Below are 16,978 nucleotides of genomic sequence, written 5' to 3' on the forward strand. Positions count from 1 at the left end.
GAACAAAAGAACTGTAGTCTATTCAGGTATCGAGCACCTGTAGGTCTTAATAAAAACACAATCCTTTGGCAATTTTTTAGTAGAAATACAGGATGTGAAAACCCCTTTTCATGCATTACTTCCTTAGTGTAGTATAAATAACTATTTGTGAAGTTTCATGGTGATAACTAGTACCTGGAAAATACCTGCTACAACAGAGTAAAGATTGAAATGCTGATACAACATCACTACAGAGCTCCTGCTCCTGCATCCTGCATAGAGAGAGAACTGTGCAGAATGTAACTCCACATAGGTGCTTCTGGCTTACTGTACTATCGTGATGTGCAACACCAGTCATTGCATAGAGGTAAAACCCAGAAGACGGGTGTTTGTGCAATTGCAAATAACCCACTGGTATGGAAAACCAGGAAGATAATGAGGAGACCTGTGCAGTTTCATTTCCCAGCATTTAAGACATGCTGTGCCTTGGTGGAGGGGGGAAGGGGGGAAGGGGGAAAACTGTGATGGCAGTTTAGCATGAAGGATACATTTCTGTGTCCCTGTCAGAAGTAGGTCATTGCGTTCTCTCCATGAAGGGAAGGGGACAGGTTTTCTGGCCAGTGGCTATTGAGGAGATATGGCCAGGTTTTGTATTTTGTCCTCGAGTGCAACATGACCTGTTATGTCCCAGTATTAAAAGGAACAAAACAAAAAACAATCTATTGTAAGACTTTTAATTGAAAAAGTCTCTTGGCTGCACGACATGGGTTGAGATGATGATGAGCTCTATTTGGCTTGGCATACTTGTGGAAGGATTTTAATTGCAGACTGCTGTACTGTAGGAGTAGGCCAGAGAATTGTCTTTCCATCTTGCATAACACAGTCTACTGCTGCCACCAAGGTTGAAGGTCATTTGGAAACTAATTGCTAATTTTCTGCTGTGTTATTTTCTGACCAATTGGCAATGCATACAATATTAACTATTATTGTACCCCCAACCAACCAATGTCTCTTTCTCTTTGTCTCTGATCTGCTTTTAAGTTAAAATTCCGTTTTAAAATTGATCCAAAATGATCGTGTACATTGTTGGTTTCTGTTCGGTTGTAGGTCGCCATTGGCATCGTTAATTCCATTCTTTAAATGTTTTGTGGTAACCAAGATTTATTTATAAACAGACTTGGTATAAGCAAAAGAACATTTTCCTTTGAGGAAAAAAAAATCCTTGTTTTTTTCTCCCACCCCCAACAGAGCAAAAATGAGTGAGGATAGTTTTTTTCTTTTAGTGATTTTTACTGCATTATTGCTTGTGGCATTGTTCATTTTTTTGAAGGCATGGTTTGTGGAGTTGTAGGACAGCTATTGCCTTGACAAAAACACCATCATAATGTCCTGTCTGAACTGGGCTGGTTTCTGTGTGTGGAGGTGTGGAAGTCATCTGTCCTCTAGAGAAAGATGCATGTTTACCTGCTGATACCTGCTTACTGGGGTGTGTAGGGATTACATACAGTAATCAAATACTGCGAAGTGAAACGATCTCATTTCTATTGTCCCCTCTCAGCGTCCTGCCAACACCTGACTGCCTGCCTGTTTCTTGATGATAAACATGATATTTCATGACTCTTCTGGTTAGAGGACCGCAAAGCTGTGGAGAACATCTCTCCATTGCCGTTGTAATTTCCTGTTTTAATCTTTTGCTTTATTTCCATGGCAATTTGGCATTTATGTAGAGCTCGATGCCCATTTGATTTACAGATACAATGGCCCTTTAATAAAACGCATATTAAAGTGGATGCACAGCTCAAGTATGCTTTTCATTAAAATTCCATATAGGAAAACCATACAGACAGATCGGAGGAATTTGGCACTGTAGGCTGCCTTAGAAAGGCAGGCTGCAGTTTGTTGACTACTGCTGCGCAAGTGAAATTTTTCTAATTGGCCTCCGTGGAATTGGCTGTTGTTTCGGGGCAATTAAACACCGCTGTAATTCCATTTCATTTGTTCTGAAGTTAACAAACACAAAAACTCACTTGAAGAGCTAAGAAAAAAAAACTAAAAAACTTGTGACTGGAAAGAGGGGTGGCCTGCTGTCCAATTGCTGAGGTTTAGCAGATTGTGTTAGTAATGACTTTTCAGCAGGGTTTTAAAAAGTGGAGATGTGGAAGCTAATGTAACCTTTCTTGGAAATAATTCACTCTGAGGTGACTGTTTGGTCAGGGGAATAGCATCAGAATCTAGCTTCTTCTGTCAATATTGCAAATGTGGGTCTTGGAAAAGGGAAAATCCACTAATTTCATAGGTTAAGAAATGGAAAAGATGAAATTCTGGGATGCAGTGTTTCCATCACCGACCCAATTTTGGGGAGCTGTTCAGAATTTAATCTTCAGCCTGCGTCCAGCTGCCTGGCCATTATGTATGGAACAGTAAATAGCTGGTCTATCAGCATAATAAGCACTTTGCTAAAAGCGATTTTAAATATATGAAAGAGCCCACTTTTGACCTGCTGTTTATTGAGCTAATACTCTTGTGAGGATTTTGTCTTCACTATTCTAATCCACTGTGTTTTTAAATTGCTGTATTGTTATCTCCAGAACATCTATGAAACACGCCCCCCCATCCCTTTATTTACTGCTCCATATCCCAGGCTATCTGGTCACATTGATTGCAGGGTATGTCTTAAGTATGTCTGCAGTAATGGTAAGAGCTGAGGTTTTCAATATTTCAGTTTTTCACTGTATTCAATTGAAAAGTTGAAAGGAACCTCCCACCCTCCCACCCACCCAATCCTCGAGATTCTACTTGCATCGAAGCGACTAGTAGAAGAAAATGTTATGCAATCGAGGCGAGTGGGGGCTGCCCCTGTAGCTCCCGGAGACAAAGGCATATACATTGAGCCTTCACGATATATTCCCCAATTGTAGACTATGGAACAACTACTGCAAATCCCCACTAGTGCCATAAAAATGCTGCTTTATCCTATGCATTCCCGGCCCCCCAGAAGCTGGCATTCACTTGCTTCAGCCTTACTTCTCACAGCTTCCAGGTGCTGCACACGGCATGCTTTAGCCCATGGGCTCCATGCTTCCAGAAGCCGCTATTCACTTGCTTTATCCTTATTCTCTCTGTTCTGTTTACAGCGCTGCATTTGTGGCCTTTCATTTGATCCCATTGAGACAAATGGATAGGCTACATTTTAAACATGATGTCTTGAAGGAGCCTTTATTTATACATGTGTTTATTTATGTATGTATGCATGTGTTTATTTATGTATGTATGCATGTATGTATATGTAGTGTATTTAAGACGATGTACTAGAATGATGACAGGTTCATGTAGCCTGTATGGAAGCTAGGCGCCGCCTCCAGAAGCCGCAATACACCTGCTTCAGCCTTATTTCTCTCGGCTCAGGGGCCGCAAACTGCATGTTTTAACCCTCCGGCTCGGTGCCTGAAGAAGCCCATATTGCTTTAGCCTTACTGGTCTCAGTTTCGTCTCTTACAGCCTCCATTTCTGGCATTTTATTTGATCCTATCGAGGGGAAAAATTCATAGTCTACATTTTAAACATGTGTTTTGAAGGTGCCTTTACGTAGCCAATATGTGTATATATTTATGTTAATAACCAAGACCACACAATAACAGGGCTGTGCAGAGACTCAAACAAGTGGGGGATTAGACTATAGTGCAGGGCTATGGATGAATTGTCGGGCGAATTGCAGTGGCTAATAATGCTCTTTGCTCTTCTACATGGTAGAAGTGTAACCGGCCAAGCCAATACAATGAGAAGCTTTTGCATCTGCTTTATTTGGTCCCTGTATCAGGCGGCACAAGAAAGAGAAGCTGAATGTTGCAAAGGCCGTGCTAATTTCTTGGTGGCTTCTTGGTTTCCAATCTTAAAATAAGCCTACAACAGGAAAGCAGCTGTTACCCACATTTATCGTTGATAGTTGACAAAGCGCCAGAGTTTTCGTCCTGATATTGTGTGTAGATTCAATTTCCTAAACCTCCTTTAGGTGAAACCAACAGTGCACAATGTTTTATTATCTATTTGTTGGGACAAAACCAAACATTGTGAGGTAGATAATAGTGCATCTAAAGTGCACCCACCTATACCAAGCGCAAACACTGCCAATACACACACAGTTGCACCTGGGTCAGATACCAGAGGAAGCTGTTTTGATTTTCACACTGCTGGAAAATCCTGCAGTGGTTTCCTGAAACAGTCCTGAATGTACAGTGTTTGCATATTGCTATCATACTTGAACATGAAAACTATATCTGTATGGCCCATTGAAACTGTCATTGTTATGAAACTCCCTAATCTCCCCATATCCTGAGTCATATATTCTTGAAACTGAACGTTTTTCTCCGCAACGGTTTTGAAAAGCCCCGTACTTAATCTATGGGAACATGTATTTTCTGTTTCTGAACAGTACATTCATGCTGCAGCTTCTAGCACTTTCCTATTGGAAGGGGTTTATGCATTTGTGCTCCACCACGTTGCAGTTCTATTGTATAGTGGTGAGTTTCAGGAAGCAGAAGACAGTCTCTGGAAAGAATGGCACGGGATTTTGATAACGAGGAGGGGGAGAGGTGGGAGGTCATTTATTTTTAGCGGTTGTCTCTGTTCTCCTTCCTTCAACCTTGTGGGATAAATGGAAGTTCAATAGAGAACAATTCCTGGCTTCAGGAGGCTTCCTTTAAATACTTTGTATTTTTACACAGGCACACTTCTACAGTATCAAACAGCATGTCAATATATCTTCTGTTTATCGTATGCATTCGCAAAGATGAAGGCCAGTTTGTGGATGCTGTAGCAAGCCAAAAGAAAGGAAGAAAAAGCAACAGAAAAGAAGTGGGGGAATAAAATAACACGAGATTTACAAAGAGAGACTGCTTTGAAGTATTCTGTGAGCGGAGTACCTGGGAAGAAAATGTTCCTCTGGGTTGCAAGTACCGTCTGTCTTTTGTACAGCAAACATATTCAGCTGGTGCTTATTGGGATCTATCAGAGGGACGTGTTGTGTAGCGTGTTTCAGTGTTAAAACGAATGCAGGAAGTTACAGGTGAAGAGAGGTGACCTACAAGTGGTCTTTTGCTGGATCTATGGAACTCTTGGTGTGCAGGATGGAAAATAAAGGGTCAAGAGTTCTCGTGAATTGTGCCGTACCAGATTCGTAAGGGGGCAACAAGAAAACAGGATGCAGTTTCTATGCTACAAACTCGGGTTTCTGGGGAGAATGTTTGCTTAGTATTTACCAGAACCATGCAACACAGTGTTTTTTAAAACGTCTCTAAGGTAAAGTAGCTTAGCGGCCTGTAAAACCCGATGACTTTCTGGCTCTGAGATTCCAGACAACCCGACACAGACCCCGAGTGCAGTGCCTGGCCACCATCGGCTTCATCTGGACGTGTGCTCAACGAGAAGGCTCTTTAACATTTTCCTGAAAGTCTTTCGAGTTGTTATCGAAGGACTGTTGTCTCATCCTCATTCTGGCCTCTCATGGCCCCGTTTTCCATTTTAAACCATAAATTTGTTCTTGTAGTTATTTCAATACTTCAATATACAAAGCACAGTATGCAGGATAACCAATAGGATGTACAGAAAAGGCTACAGATGTGTTTATAGCTGGAGAGTATCCTGCCGTGTAGAAACTCTAGGGGCTCCTCTGCGGAGATGCAGCAACATCCTGTGCTTGATTGCTAAAGGCTCTTCTGTTACTGAAAGTCTATATATGCCTCAAGTGTTCTATACTTACCAATTATCTAGGGATCATATACACACACTGTAAATACGACGAGCCCATCAATATGATATGACAGGTTTCTGTTCTTAATTCATGTTAAACTATCCTTAGAAGATGACTTTTATATTTAAAAAAACTGTGGGTAACAGAATTAATTTGGTTTCCTTGTACTCTTCAGCTGGGGAGATACTAAACACTAAATACAAATCGGGAGAATAATGTGTATAGGATTTCAACAGCTACTTTGATGATGATGATAATGATCAGGTTTTGCTTTCATCACTGCCTTCTGTGTGTCCGTCATGCTGAAATAGCTGGCAGGCTGAGGGTGGGATCATATTTGTGCAGGTTATTCAGCTGTTTTATTAATAATCATGAAAGATTCGGAAAATCTCCTTAATCTTTTTTTAATGTATTTTTCCTTTCATGCTCTGAATATTTCTGCCAAATTGTGATTTCTATCTGGATTGTCCCTAATGATATTAATCAGGTTACCATTAAAAATTATTTTACAGGAAGTTGGTTCATTTGCAATTAACTCCCCATTCATCCACAAATTAAAATATTCTTTCATAATCTTAGACGAGCTTTTTCATTGTTCTTTTATGCAGTATGTACAAGTGTAGAGTGTGTGAGACATGCGTTGAAAAATATGTCTTCAGGTTTCCATTTGGTCATTGTTAACATCGGATTTTGTTTTCCATTTAACATTTGTCTGAAGATGATTAATTTTTTTGTGCTGCTTATGTTTTTCATTAACTTTTTTTCAATAATTTTGAATAAGGCAATGTATGTATGACATTGGATTAAAGACTGTACCAAAAAAAATAGTTTACTTTTGAATCTGTACAAATCCGTCATAAGCTTGATAAATTGTATAAAGCTGCTTATGAAATGACATTTTATAATTTTTGCCATTTTTTGCCAAATACACGCTTTTAGGATGGATTTATAATTTCATTAATGGCAACATTCAAGGAGTTGAGTCTATCCCAGTGAACATCTTCAGGTTGTATTAACACAAGCAGTCTTGGGACACACTGTGGTCATATAAGAATGAAAACGTGCTCCATAGAAGTGACCAACCAGTATTTATTCATTTTAAAACCATCCAAATGAGGCAAATCATTATTTTCAGAAGGTATATAAAGTCATTTGAAAACCTAGTGTGAATCTAACCAGGTTTTCAACTCTCTCTTACAGATCTGTCTTCAGCAAAGAGGAAATTTGCAGAATCTCTTAATGAATTCAAGTTTCAGTGTATAGGAGACGCTGAGACGGATGATGAAATATGCATTGGTAAGCAATTTTCTCTTGTGTTTTTGTTGTCAAATAATTTACATGCTTGAACCTGGTGCGATCTGTGGTCTGAATATATCTGGAAGTGAAAGTCATTAATTTAATAAACACTTGAACAGCAGTGAACAGTGGAATGCGAAAGTTCTCTTCCAGCTTAATTTCAACGACTGTCCTTATTTTTTGCTCTGTCCCTCTCAGCTCGCTCACTGCAGGAGTTCGCAGGCGTGCTGAAGAACCTGGAGGATGAGAGGGCGCGGATGGTGAGTTGAAATATCGAGTGTCGCCGGCCTTCTCCTGGTACACGGTTATCTTTTGCTTGGATGTGAACACAGGCAGACTGAGCGAATCTAATAACGCAGCCTCTACTGTGAACGGGCACAGGGTCTATAGGGAAACTGACACGCACAAGCCAATAAATGCCAGTAAGATGAGCCCAATCCTGTAGTTCCCTGGTGGACGCCACGGTGAGGTAATGCCTGTGCCATTCTTCTGGCGTGACAGAGAGGGTTACCTATTGCAGTCTCCATTGGGTTCTGTGCTCATCAGTATCTGTGTAATGCTGATTGATTGTCCTATTAATATGGAGGTCAATTAGACCGTAGTAATATGCATGGAATGTAGGAGTTATTGTATTTGAACATGCATGTATTAAAGATAAGTAAAATAATTATTATAATAATTTAAATAGTAATTCAATACATTTAGTTCGCCACAAACCCCATATGTGCTCTTTTCTGACTGCGTCTCATTCAACAGATTGAAAACGCAGGTGATGTCCTGATCACACCCCTGGAGCGCTTCCGCAAGGAACAGATCGGTGCTGCAAAGGTAACAGGGGCAGGAGAGTGGTGGGTGGGAATCGGCAGGATTGGGGCAGGAAAGACTGTTAAACAGGAGGACAAACTTGTGTCATAAAGCAGGAAGGGAGTTCCTCTAAGCAGCTCATGAGTTGAACTGCGTTATGCTGCCACCACCTGACTGCTAAGGGGAACATAAGAGCGTTATTTCAGGGCCCTTGCACTGTTCGTTGTGAAAGGGTCTAAACGGTAATTATGCCGTTTGTGTTAAGTTTGGCAGTGTTGATTCTGTAACTGAAGCACATGATCGGTAAACCGGTCACATGGGGGCTACCAGCATTTCATAGTAGATGGATTTTAGTCTCATTTTTGTTGGGGTTTGGGAGTTGGATTTCTTAACCTTTTGGCATTTGTAGTAGTTCAAGAGAATGACTGCTTGAATCTTACGCATTGTAAACAACTTCTGTAAATGTGATAAAAACCAGAACAGTTTGGGTTATATATATATATTTTTTAATAATACAACATTCAAAAGTGCTGTCTAGAAAACCCCTGGTTGGTTTCCAAATTGTTTAGTCTGGCACAAACAATCACATTAAATAACATTTTTACTCCTGGTCAAGGCTTAGTTATATTAAACAGGAAAAACACCATACATTTACAAAAGTTACAGCGGGGTTAGAAATACAGGAAGTAGTTTTCCGTTGAATGTTTTGAAAGTGTGTAACAGATTTATCAAAGCTGGCATGATTGGAAATTCATGACATTTCTTGTTTAGTAGCATTCTTTTGTTGAACCTGTTGTTTTTCTATGTGGGCATGTTTGTCTTATGCGGGATTATATTGTTTAGTAACGTAATGCCTAGAAACCTGCACAGAGTTGTCCTGTCAGTATGTTTAGACATTTTTCAAAGTTACAGTTCTCTGGCCCTTGTAGTCCAAATAAGACATTTCAAAATAACAATTTATATACGGCTGTTTTTAAGATTAAGGTTATGGTCAAAGCAACAGTTAAAGTAGTTGCGAATATTTATATCTGTACAGATTCATCTGTCTGTGAAAAGCTGGCTGGTTAGGGAAAGTTTGATTTCAAATGGAAAGCAGATGCGTTTGGAAAGAAAGGGGTGTCAAGGAAGCCTGTCCATCAGAGATAACTTACACTAGACTGAACTCCTTTTCCCCCACATGACTCTGTTGTAATGCGCTGACCTAACTGTACTGCAGTCCAGAACCACGTGTGCTTGTGATGTAGCAGTACTCCATTGCGGAGGGACACACCACGGCAATAAATGATCCATTCAGACCTTTTCATGATTTAGTTGGAACTTGTCCTTCTGTCTCTAGATGATAATGCGGCTGCTCCCCATATGCACAGTTAACACTGCAGTATTGTGCAGTTTGCCCACCGCAGAAATGAACATAACTCATTAAACAATCAATCCTATGTATGTAATGTGGCCTCCGACATATTTCTCCTCAACAAATTGCCGTCTGACCCTCAGTGACTTACTCTCGTGTTTCCTATCTTCGTTCTCCGTTGCAGGAAGCCAAAAAGAAGTACGACAAAGAGACTGAAAAATACTGTAGCGTCTTGGAGAAGCACTTAAGTCTGTCCTCTAAGAAGAAAGAATCTCACCTCCATGATGTAAGAACAGCTACTTTAAGAAGGATCATCTTGGAATTCTCTGAAAACATTTTTAATTATTATTTTTTCTCTTCCCCATTCCTGCCTAAGGAAACTCCTGGATTTAAAATATGCATATATCGGGAGAATTGATTTAAATTCGGCAGAGTTCTTTACATGTCTGATCCCACTGTTCCTGCCTTGTCCCTGTGTTTCAAAAACATGTTTGTGAATTTGTGCACAATTAGTCTACAGTCTGGAGTTATACAGAATGCAACGACTATTCTTAATAATTACTGCATATACAATTGTGCTTTAAAGACCATCATTCTCTAGCAGATTGCTTAGGTTGACAATTGTCATGTCCAAGAATTTGCCAAACTGTTTCAGGAGCAAGGGCGATATTAAATTCCCAGTGTGCTCAGTGTGTGTTGACTGTGATCTCTGGTGGTCTCCGTCCTGCAGGCTGACGCACAGGTGGACCACGTGCGGCAGCATTTCTATGAAGCATCCCTGGAGTACGTCTTCAAAGTGCAGGAGGTCCAGGAGAGGAAGATGTTTGAGTTTGTAGAGCCTGTAGGTATCTCCTAACCTTTACAATTCGAAACGGTAGATATCTCACACTTTTGAGGTCACTACGAGTTGTTCCCTCTCATTATTTCCTACCTGTTTTCTCAAACCACATTGCACTATAACATGCCCTCCTATAGTGTGTAACAGTACCTTCTGCGCTTCTACTGCAGTTGTGAATGTTGTCTCTGATAAAGGCATCAGCCCCATAAATCATTATAACTGTTTTTCTTTTAACTCCAGTTGCTAGCTTTCCTTCAAGGGTTGTTCACATACTACCACCATGGATATGAACTGGCCAAAGACTTCAACCATTTCAAGACGGATCTTACCATCAGCATCCAAAATGTGAGAGATTTTCCTTCACAAAAAAATAAATAAAAAAATCTATACTGCAGCAGGTGTAGCAAAAACTTTCCATGATTGTGCTTGCTTAGTTTTCTTCTGCTGCAAAGCAACCACGATTGGTCAATATATTCTCACATCAGAAAATGTTTAATAGTCTTATGAAATAAATCTGTCTGATATTTTGAACGCTTTTTAATGTGCGTATGGAGAGTTAATTAAAAACATAAGTTTTATGTTGGATTGCTTCAGTCTGGGTCAAAGGTGAGCAGTAGAAAGCTCTTGACCTTTTGTACGAATTCATTCATATATTTTTCATCAGACAAGGAATCGGTTTGAGAGCACGCGGTCTGAGGTGGAATGTCTGATGGGGAAGATGAAGGAAAACCCCCACGAGCACAAGAGTGTCAGCCCCAACACCATGGAGGGCTATCTCTTTGTCCAGGAGAAGCGTGAGTGACCTGCCCCTGTAGCATTTTACAGTGTAGTGTAGTTCAGTGCAATTTTGTTTGTGCTTTGAAACTTGCTTTATCCGATTGGCACAACTGTAACCTTTTTGATCTTATTCCACAAACCTGCCCAATATCTCGGCCCTTTGTTTCCGACTGGACCCTAGTGAAATATATGCTGCAGTGCAGTCAGTCTCATTTCTGCTACCCTTAAGAGCGTCTACAACCCAGACAAGAAACTTAACTGCTGTATCTGGCAGTAATCTGTACGATGGGATCCACGTCAGAAAGCTATGTAGGGTCTGAACCCAAACTGTCTTCTCTGCAGGCTCCTTTGTGTCTGCCTGGGTGAAGCACTATTGCACTTACCACCGTGAGCCCAAACTCATGACCATGGTCCTCTTCGACCAGAAATCTGGAGGGAAAGTGGTGAGTACTGCAGACCCTGTCCGGTGTGTTAAAAGTGGCTGTAGGCTGCAACGTGAAAGCTGTTCTTTCACACAGGATACCGATCACTCATACAGAGTGCACACAGCTTTTTTTACTGGTCTGCTTTAAAAAGCTTTGGACAACAAAGAAATTACTTCATTGTTTAACGGGTTTCATTTTCTTATTTCTTATTTCAGGGGGAAGAGGAGTCCTTCACCCTAAAGTCCTGCACGCGGAGAAAGACCGACTCCATAGAGAAGAGGTTCTGCTTCGACGTGGAGGCCGTGGACCGGTGAGTGGGATGACGGTGGCCATTTTGCGTCACAAGGTGGCAGTCTTGAGCTTGCATAGCGCGCAGAGCTAATGGCTTTCAGAGCAGCGCAGAGCCACAGTGATCCAGCGCTGAAGGCAGACACGAACCCGGACACTGCAAATGGCATCCACTTGTCTCCTCAATGTAATATTCATTACAGATGGAGATGGAAAACCTTAAAATAGCATGTTACATTTGAATGTCTGTGTAAAAGTATGAGAGAAATCAAGCGAAAGAACTCCAGTTAATGTGGCTAAACCGCAGCCTGGCAGAAACTTCAAAGGCTATTTTTGTTTTCCTGCCTTCGCTTGTGTGTTGTGCTTGAAGCTGTTGTCAGTGATTTTATTAGGAAATTAATGGTGTTGCTTGTGCAGGATACTGTGAATCTGCGGATAATAAAACATAAAAATAAAAAAGCTGAGACCATCTGAGCCTCTCCGCAGGTGCTGTCTTTTGTCGTGTCTGAGAGCCCAAGTCAGACCTTTTTAATATATCGATTGTGTTACACTGTCTGTGTTGCAGGGCGGGGGTGATCACAATGCAGGCCCTGTCAGAGGAGGACCGCCGCCTGTGGATGGAGGCGATGGATGGCAGAGAGCCGGTATGACCTCTGTGAAGCCCCACCCCCTCAAAATCCCCTCAACGTGGCCCTCTGTGACCCTGTAGGGTCGAATTTACGCAACCCCCCCTTCCCAAACAGACACTGACTGCCCACTGGGTTTTATTCCCCACTGCCCCACATTGATCTGTGAATCGATTACGTTTTTTTTTTTTCCAACCTGTACACTAAATCAGAGAGGGGGGAATGGCTCAACGTTGCAAAATCACGGTGGTTCACAAAGCAAAACAGACTTATTTGCAGGAAAAGGTTATCAACATGTTTTGCCCACTGCCTTAATCAAGGTTACTTAAACAGAGTATCATCTCTAAGGTTTAAGAGACTAATTTGTATCACTTCAGTGAATTTAAAGGACCACATTCCTTATTGCCAAATAATTATTTATGTACACGCCCAGCCAGATGGTTTTAATTCATTAATATCCTATTCGTGAATTAAAGGGACATTTACAGTGCACTTTGTTTTTTACTTTTGCAGGTGTACAACTTGAACAAAGACAGTCAGAGTGAAGGCAGTAAGTACACTGTAACTTCACTGCTTAATTTCCTCTCCTTTTACCTTTGCAATTGGTCTTGGTATAGATTAATCAATTCCATTTTTGGGGGGGTGGTGGGGGTAGATGCACAAGATTGAAGATCTTTTAAACCCTTTTAACCTACTGCTCAAATGATTTAATTTTCCTTTAACAAACTGTTGCGATTGGGTGTCAATACGGAAGCTTTTTTTTCCCCCAGTGCAGTGTGCCAGTTTTTTTGTGTTATTATTGTTTTGAACTGCACAGTAGAAGTGGTAAAAGTGGAATTTCATCTCTTTCCGCCGTGGGAATTAAATTCAAATAAGCCAGACATTTTCTGCTGCCAGTTCCGAGTTACAAATATATAACTCTTCCAGGAAACCCAGCTGCTTTCTTGTCTTTTCTGCAGCAGTTGTATTTGAAACTTCTGATTGGTGTTGAGGGTTTGCTTTGACCTGCAGATTATTTGAAAACTTCTAAAACCAAAGTTGAACAAACTTTCGTTTTAAATCCAGTATTTAAACTTCATTTGCGGCTTCAACTATTTATAAAAAGTCAGTGCTGTTGTCTCTGTGGGAAAGTATTTTGCCTAAGTCATTCACATTTCTTTTAAGTCGCATCATACGCAGTGATTTTGGAAAGCTCATTAAAATGGAATGCAGTGTTGGAGTTTGTTTCTTGATATGTTTTAGTTGATTAAATGCATGTCTCCTTTATTTTTGTTTCTCTTTCAGCTGCTCAGTTGGATAGCATTGGTTTTAATATAATGAAGAAATTCATCCATGCAGTGGAGACTAGAGGTGATGGAGGCGTTGATTTGGTTAATTGATGGATTTATTTTGTGATGTGAGGCTGAGAAGTCCTTTTTATCGAAATGTGCGCTCCTGCTTATGTCTGTATTTCCTATACTCAACAGGAATCAACGAACAAGGCCTCTACAGGATTGTGGGAGTCAATTCCAGAGTTCAGAAGCTAATTAGCCTTTCAATGGGTAACTAAAGATTATTCCAACTAAGAATTTGTGTTAATTTTGGGTGAGATGATTACACAGCAGTAATATCTGTAGTCTGTAGTCGGGAACAGAGAACAGTGTGTGGACTTCAGGTATTCAAAATCATGAAATTTATTCACCATCTATTCTGTTTCTTTGTGAGAGTCATCCTGTAGAATGGAAACCATTTGAAATTGATATTTGTTGCCTAAAGTAGCTATATGAAGTTCACATCACAAGCTATAGATGGCAAAATCTTGTGAACAAGCGGATTCATTATATTTCAGTATTTCAGACGCACAAAGTCTCAAGATGGGATTATGGTCTGGTTTTCCCTCATATACTGTACAATATGCTAGTCAGGAAAAACGTAATTCCTTCTAGGCAGAGATACTGAGCGAGTCTGGAGGATAGTGAAGGGAAGCACGCAGAATGTGTTTGTGATCATTTACAGGAGATACATTTGGGCATGTCTAGTATGCCTGTCCACTCAGCCCTCACTAAGACTGGGCAGTGCACTAAGACGGGGGAAGCGCAATTAAAAGCACACTAGTATCCCACAGAGGGCATCCTGTGAGGGAGCCACAAAGAGACTGGACAGGGACACTTGGAAACATAAAGGAGAATGACAGGCTTTATGCATTCCTTAATTAGCATGAAATATGGAGCCATCATTCTTTTGAGTTCTCACTAATCGTAAGCTGAAACACAGCGCTGACATTGGCTTGCATATCATACTAAAAGAGAATGGCTGACATGCAGATAACCCACAGATGATTTTCGTTTCAAGATATTTAAAAAACAAAACAAAAAAATAGATTGGAGATGTTTGGTACAAGCTTGTGTGGATTGTGTTAGAATTTTGTCAATGAATTGCTTGTGTTACTGAGCAGCTTGCTCTGTGAGAGTCGATGACTGATGGTCCTCAATAACAATTTTTAGTGTCTTTGTTGCACTGGGGCTCCCTCTGAGATCAGACCTCTGCGAGGCGACATCTTCCCCTGTGGGGAGGGGCAGCAAGGGCCACATTTCCCTGTCAAAGTTCCAGCAGCTCCCGGCCCTGCAAAAGCTATAAATGCCACATTTCCCTTTAAGCCCTGTGTCCTCATACCAGCCATAGCTGACGAGATTCTCGTAGAAGCAGCGACTCTGTGTGTTTACTGATCCCAGTCAGCATTTGTGATTTTATATCTTTTATATATATATTTTTTGTAATGTGTTGAACAATTAATAGAAATTGGTGGATTGGCAGTCCAATGTGTACACATCCCAACTGAACTTGGTTCAGTGACCTGGAATCTTGGCGGCTTTCTCAGAGTGGTTAATTAAGAAAATCTGAGGCTATATCATTGATAAACAAGCATATTTATTGGAGAACACATCCGCAGTAGGGGAGAGTTTTGGCCAATAAAAAAGAGAATAAGAAAAGAATAACTTGTTTATTTTCTTTTTTCTTCCCAACCAAAAAACAACCAAGCAACAGGAAAAAGGCAGCAAACTCGGTTCTTCCTTTGGTTCGCCAGCCAGATCCGACCTGTTTCACCCTGGCTGTCTTGTCACTCATTTTTCCCGATGCCCCGAGCCCGAGGGCAGACTGCCAGCAGTGTGGCGGCTCCCCCGAGCCCCCGACTGAAGCCTTGCTCAAAACATGAACATTGAGCCCTTTTCATGATGAGAGGAGCAGGAAAGTATAGCACATGGGATTAGGAAGAATGATCACTGGGCTTGAGGTAGCATTTGAGCAGCGCTGAGGTCTTATTTATCAGATTTTAGTAGAAATCTCCGGTCCTCTCCCTGCGCTGCTTCTCTTCGTCAGCAGCCCGTGGCATCTATAATCCCTCTGGCCATGGTTATCCATACCATCATCCCAGAGACGGCGGCCGGCCCCCCACATCTGCACTGGGGGAGTGCAGGACTGTTTTTATAGGCTAAAGCAGATGTCTCTCTTATCCAAATAAATAAGGGCAACAGACATTTGGAAGCACTTTTTTTTTTTTTTTTTTTACCGAAACAAAAAACAAGAACATGATGTTCATCCATTATCTCTCATCCTGTGTTAACTGTTTTAACCGAATGTTAAATCTTTTGAAAAGATGGTTATCTCTCTTCCCACACAACGTTGCCACAACATTGTTAGCAACGCAATATAACGTAATTTACAACGTTGTGTTAGCAGGGTTGTTGTTTGTTGTTTATTGTAACTGATGTCACTTTTCTATTTTCATTAACTTCCCACTGCATGCCTTCGAAGCTCAGCTACATCCAAAGCTGCTGAACATTGTCTCAAGCAATGCTCTTTCTAGAAAGATGTGGAACAATGTGGGAGTTTTTTTTCTTCTATTCTTCAATACATATTCGCATGTTTCATTAATATGCATTATTTATCTAACAGCGGTAAAAAAACCACAAACTGTTAACATTGTGCATCAGCGTTTTCTGAACACTCGCATCTTATAGCCATTAATGTACAAAGGTCCTTCTTCCTGTTTTCGTCAGATCCAAAAACATCTGCAGAAGTTGACCTAGACAGCTCCTCGGAGTGGGAGATTAAAACCATCACCAGCGCTCTGAAGCACTATCTGAGGTACGAGTTGTTGCACGAGTGATTTTCTGTTGAGCTTTGCAAGGTCTGCATCAACAGAACCCAGCCAAACCACAATGCTGTTTGCCAGTGATGGTGGAAAATGGCAGATGCTCCACTTACCCACGGTGCACTGCAGCCGGCACAGAGCAGCCTGAACGCACAGTGGGCAGCACAGCACTGAAACATCACTTATACAAGTTTACCCAGTTATATTTACCTAGGACTTTTGCACTTTTAACATGCACACATAAATGCATGTATAAATCCCAGTGCAAATGTACAAGGGTAAACCTGCGTAAGGGATTGACTGCAGAGATCTCAAACTCCCAAATGCTATAGGCAAGGACAGGAATATACACATTGTGTTTGTTCTGGCCACAAATTAGATTGTGTGTAGTGGCATGTCTCTACAATATTCAAAGCAATGTTTTTCTTTTTCTTTCAGAATGCTGCCAGCTCCACTCATGACCTACCAGTATCAAAGAAGCTTTATCAAAGCAGCCAGTGAGTTGTTTTTTTCTCTCCCACAGTTTATAGATTTGTTTTATGTCCCTCGTATATATTATATTTCTGCTGACGTTAACTACTTTTAAAGCCTCAAAACAAACAGGCATAATGTTACCTGTACTGCGTCTGTGAAGTAGGGATTTGTATGGAAAGCAGGTGTGAAATGTGGCTGGTAATCAAGGAAATGCCTGAACAATGTTGCCTGGAGGGCTTGTA

General features: G+C 41.0%; 1 protein-coding gene across 2 annotated transcripts in view; it reads left to right on the forward strand.

Annotated features, from left to right (window-relative positions):
- LOC136763111 (rho GTPase-activating protein 26) overlaps window positions 1-16,978 on the forward strand; it is a 62,302-nt gene that overhangs the window by 22,352 nt on the left and 22,972 nt on the right. For both annotated transcript variants that reach the window (XM_066716848.1, XM_066716847.1), the window contains exons 2-16: window positions 6,926-7,021; window positions 7,220-7,281; window positions 7,778-7,849; window positions 9,361-9,462; window positions 9,907-10,017; window positions 10,255-10,359; window positions 10,679-10,808; window positions 11,134-11,234; window positions 11,432-11,526; window positions 12,070-12,148; window positions 12,644-12,680; window positions 13,415-13,480; window positions 13,597-13,671; window positions 16,168-16,255; window positions 16,701-16,759. In XM_066716848.1, the coding sequence (XP_066572945.1) occupies window positions 6,926-7,021; window positions 7,220-7,281; window positions 7,778-7,849; window positions 9,361-9,462; window positions 9,907-10,017; window positions 10,255-10,359; window positions 10,679-10,808; window positions 11,134-11,234; window positions 11,432-11,526; window positions 12,070-12,148; window positions 12,644-12,680; window positions 13,415-13,480; window positions 13,597-13,671; window positions 16,168-16,255; window positions 16,701-16,759 (1,278 nt within the window). The remainder of the gene's footprint in view (window positions 1-6,925; window positions 7,022-7,219; window positions 7,282-7,777; window positions 7,850-9,360; window positions 9,463-9,906; window positions 10,018-10,254; window positions 10,360-10,678; window positions 10,809-11,133; window positions 11,235-11,431; window positions 11,527-12,069; window positions 12,149-12,643; window positions 12,681-13,414; window positions 13,481-13,596; window positions 13,672-16,167; window positions 16,256-16,700; window positions 16,760-16,978) is intronic.

This window comes from Amia ocellicauda, chromosome 11, assembly GCF_036373705.1.
Source record: "Amia ocellicauda isolate fAmiCal2 chromosome 11, fAmiCal2.hap1, whole genome shotgun sequence".
In the NCBI taxonomy this organism is placed as follows: domain Eukaryota; kingdom Metazoa; phylum Chordata; class Actinopteri; order Amiiformes; family Amiidae; genus Amia; species Amia ocellicauda.